The following is a 4,110-nucleotide window of genomic DNA, read 5'->3' as shown; positions in this document are numbered from 1 at the left end:
GATTCATGAGTTAAATGCTACAAAGGAGCATCAAATCCACTTTAATGTGTAAGGGTTCAAATAATTGTCCAAGGACTTGCTACTTTAAGACAAGTTTAAATGGGCCAAAGCTGCAAAAATATATTTAACATTATTATTATAGGAATGTTGAATGAATGAGTGCATATCAACAAAATCACGATATCGTTTTATTAAATAAAGCAAATGGATAAGTAAAGACGTTCTTCTGGAGTGAGAATCATTTTCTAGCAAGACTAAGGGTATCAATGTTGAGATGGCCGAGTTGGTCTAAGGCGCCAGATTAAGGTTCTGGTCCGAAAGGGCGTGGGTTCAAATCCCACTCTCAACAGTTTAATATATTTTTCAATCATCTTTTGCTTTTTTAGGAGACAGTAAAGGTAAGAGTTGAGATCTATAGCCTATAATAGGAGCTTGTTATCTTTTCTCACTGGTAAATAGGAAACACAAAATATGGTAGATTTATATTTCTCACCCTATGGAGAAGGAAAAACCAATTACAATAAATTTGTGTTGTATTTCTTTCAAGGAACAAAAAAAAAAATTGAACATGAGAAGAAAAACAGGCACAAGATTAACAGAGCTAAATTTTGCTTTAGAAAGGGTATTTTATTCTAATGAACAAACCAACTACCAAGATAGCAGATTGAGGCAAGTCTTCTGCATAAGATTTGGGGAATATATCGAGGAAGAGATCAAATATCTTGAGCAGTAGATGTGTACAAATTCTGTGTGTTTTGGGGAGTAAAGCAGCTGATATATACACCAAATCTTGATCAATAGCTGATATTGTTTCTATTTCCAATCCAAAAACGGTAACGACAGAGTTCGACGCCATCAAGATATATGGTGCCGAACTTGTTGGACTCAGGGACTATTTGGCATTTGGGCCCAAAAGGAAAGACTGATTAGCATAGTCTCTATTTATTTTACCACTTGTATTTGGGCCAAATGTAATTACGAAACTGGCCCACTTATGTTTAGTAGTTAGTCTTTCCAGACTTATGTTTTATGTGTATACTGGGTTGTATATATAGAAATAGGGTCAACCCGGGCTGAGACCATCGGGTTTATTTTCCAATTCAGTTCTAGAAGCATCCTTCTTCTCTCTTCTCTCTCACATGAACCCTATTACATTTTTTCAAAATCCCGATCGATTCCTCCATGTTTTCATGGTATCAGAGCAAGATTCTGGACCATCTCGTCCTCCTCTATCTTCTGATGTTAGCCTCTTCGAGTTTCGTTGAGGATCTCGATTTGTGTGGGTAGTGATTTAGAGTTTGTATACTATTTTCTTCGGCAGATTTCCTGCTCATTTTCAATCATCTGAGTATTTTCTGATCTTATGTTCCTCTTTCATCTACTTGTGGAGCTTTTATCTACAAATTCTTGTAGTCATCGTTAAGCTCGAGATTTCTAGGGTTTTACGACTTCACCCTATTTCATCAATTATGGTTGTTGTGTTGCTATGAAGAGTTGTTTGGTTGCCGTGCTACTGTGAGTTGTATTTTTGAAGGCCGCACTTCCTGTTGTGAAGAATCTGGTAACTCTGTATATTTCCCCTCTTTGCATGAGATTCATCGGATAAGTTTTCGTTGTTGAATGTTATAGTAGCTATGGTATCTACTGATTTTGATGTGAGTAGTGTATCTGGTACACTTGAGTTCATTCACAATCCTTCTAGTCCTTTGTTTGTACAGTCCTCAGATGTTCCAGGTGTTTCACTTGTACCAGTTCCTTTCTCTAGAATGAATTTTGGGGGTTGGAAAAGGAGTATAATTGTTTCTTTGTCTGCTAGGAACAAAATTGCATTTGTTGATGGTAGTTTGCCCAAACCTCCTGATAATTCCGTCGAGTCTAAGCAGTGGGACAGATGTAATAATACGGTAATTTCATGGTTAACAAGTTCTTTGTCTCCTGATATTGCGGATAGTGTCCAGTATTCTGAAACAGCTGAAGAAATATGGAGACAGTTAAATAAAAAATATGAGACAGTAAATGGAACTAAAGCCTTTCAACTTAAGAAAGAACTAGCTTCTACCTGTCAAGGTTCCCTAGATATTGCCTCATACTTTAACAAATTAAAGAAATTGTGGGATGAATTGAGAGTTGTTCTTAAAAATCATGGAAATCACTGTACTTGTGGTGCAAAGGAAGGTATTCTTAAAGAGGAAGAGGATAGACTTCATCAGTTTCTCATGGGGCTGAATGAAGTCATGTTAGTGTCAGGAGTAACTTGCTCATGATGCAACCACCTCCAACACTAGACAATGCATATAACATCCTTCTTCAAGATGAAAGGCAGTGGCAGATCAATTCCAGCTCTCAGTTTGGTCCTGATTCAGCTGCTTTCACTGCCAAAATGAATCTCAATCCCAACCGAATTATAGGCCTCCTGGTTCCAACACTCAGAGACAGTATGTCCAAAGAGTGAACTTTGATCAAGCCAATGGGAATCTATTCTACAGATATTGTAAGAAGAATGGGCACTCAATTGATAAGTGCTTCAAGCTTCATGGTTTCCCTCCTGATTTCAAATTCACCAAACGGAAGAAAATTGCAGCAAATGCGATTCTTGGAATAGATTTTTCTTCTGATGATTGTACAAATTCTTCTTCTTTTCCTGCTGCTGGAATTACCAATAATGATTCACAAGGTTCTTTAGTACCTGGTTTGACCAAGCAGCAATATTCTCAGCTAATGGCCCTTCTACAACATTCTCATGCCTCTGATTCTGCTCCATCTCAATTTGACCTCATGGCTTCTACCAATTTCGTTGGTAATGCTCTCATTTTCAAAGTAGTGACTTGTTCTCTAGCTTACATGTTGTTGACACCCAATTTTGTCCCTCCTTTCTTCCAAACTATTTGCTTAAGCTTCTAATATTATTAATAATATAAAAATCGGCATTCTGTTATTTTCAACACAACTTGACTTATTTGTTCTTATTATTATTATTATTAAACTATTACTACTATAATTATTTTTATAATTAGCATCGTTGTTACTACTACTACTACTACTACTACTATTTCTATTGCAAATAAAAATATTTTTTTTTCTTTTCCTTTATATAATGGATTAATTATATTTCTTTAATTATACATTTTCTTTAATTTTATGATAACATTTTACTTAACAATTAATGTAGGTTATTTAGCAATTTTTAGCTATCATAATTATTTCGAGGCGCATTAAATAGATTGATTATTAACATATTAATATTACATAGTAATATATAATATAGCAAATAAAATTAATTTAAATCTAAATAGAAGCCTAAAGAAATATGCAAGGAAGAAGGAAAATGTTCAGCACTGTAGGCCCAAATTTCGGACAAACTGGCCCACCTATTAAGCCTCCAAATCGGGCCCAATCTGAAATTACCCTATTTTGTATTCCAAAATATCTCAAATTAACTAGATTGAAGACTTTACCTAAATTCCATCACTATGACTGTTTCCCTTCCCACTTTCTCTTTCTATCGTCTCTTTCTTCTTCTGCAATGGCAGATTGCTTTGTCCTTTTTCTCTATTTTTTGACAAAGTTTTGACCTTTAAAAATTCGAGCTCAGAATTTTGCACGCCTATTTCAAGCAAAGGAGCGTCTGTTCTCCCCAACGTTTGGATTTAAACGTTCAAATTTTGAAGCTCTTTAACCCTAGAAGACCTCTATAAATACTAGCATCCTCAACAATTTTGGACAGCAGAGAGTCGCTGCTCTTACCTTCTATAAATCATTCTTTGCCTATTAATTATTATTCATCTCCAAAAAGCTTCATTCTTTTGACTCCCCTGCTGTTTCTATTGGGTATTTACCCTTGCACAAAATCTATTATCTTTATTTATTTTAGTCGAATCTGCCTTTGTCCGAGAGGAAGGATCGGGCTTGAAATCGGAGTTCGAAAGTACATCTAAGATTCGCGCCTCGGTTTGCTGCCCGCAAAAAGGTAAGTGATTTTCCTTTTGTCTTTCTTTTGATTCTGTAAATTTGAATCTGATTTTCCTTTCGTGATTTAGATGTCATAAAAGTAGGTATCAGCATACTTTAATTGACGATTTGATTCAAGTAGTTATTCTCTGTTTGTCTCTT

At 35.5% G+C, this 4,110-nt stretch overlaps 1 protein-coding gene and 1 non-coding gene across 2 annotated transcripts; both read left to right on the top strand.

The window, feature by feature from the left end:
• Positions 1 to 268: 268 nt before the first annotated feature.
• TRNAL-AAG lies at positions 269 to 349 on the top strand. The gene has a single exon. It is a non-coding gene; the product is annotated as a tRNA-Leu (tRNA).
• A 1,285-nt stretch (positions 350 to 1,634) lies between these two features.
• LOC109207393 lies at positions 1,635 to 2,901 on the top strand. Its single transcript, XM_019370303.1, has 2 exons — positions 1,635 to 2,236; positions 2,364 to 2,901. Exons 1-2 carry the CDS (start codon positions 1,635 to 1,637, stop codon positions 2,899 to 2,901), a joined length of 1,140 nt encoding a protein of 379 aa, XP_019225848.1.
• Positions 2,902 to 4,110: the final 1,209 nt, after the last annotated feature.

The sequence above is a fragment of the Nicotiana attenuata genome, unplaced genomic scaffold (genome assembly GCF_001879085.1).
Source record: "Nicotiana attenuata strain UT unplaced genomic scaffold, NIATTr2, whole genome shotgun sequence".
Lineage (NCBI taxonomy): Eukaryota > Viridiplantae > Streptophyta > Magnoliopsida > Solanales > Solanaceae > Nicotiana > Nicotiana attenuata.
Note: the sequence above shows the minus strand (reverse complement) of the source record. Positions and strands in the feature narration are given on the sequence as shown.

Coding starts and splice junctions, on each gene's coding strand:
- LOC109207393 (XM_019370303.1), top strand. CDS start 1,635: ATGGTATCTACTGATTTTGATGTGAGTAGTGTATCTGGTACACTTGAG. Junction 2,237..2,363: donor ATGGGGCTGAATGAAGTCAT/GTTAGTGTCAGG, acceptor GTCCTGATTCAG/CTGCTTTCACTGCCAAAATG.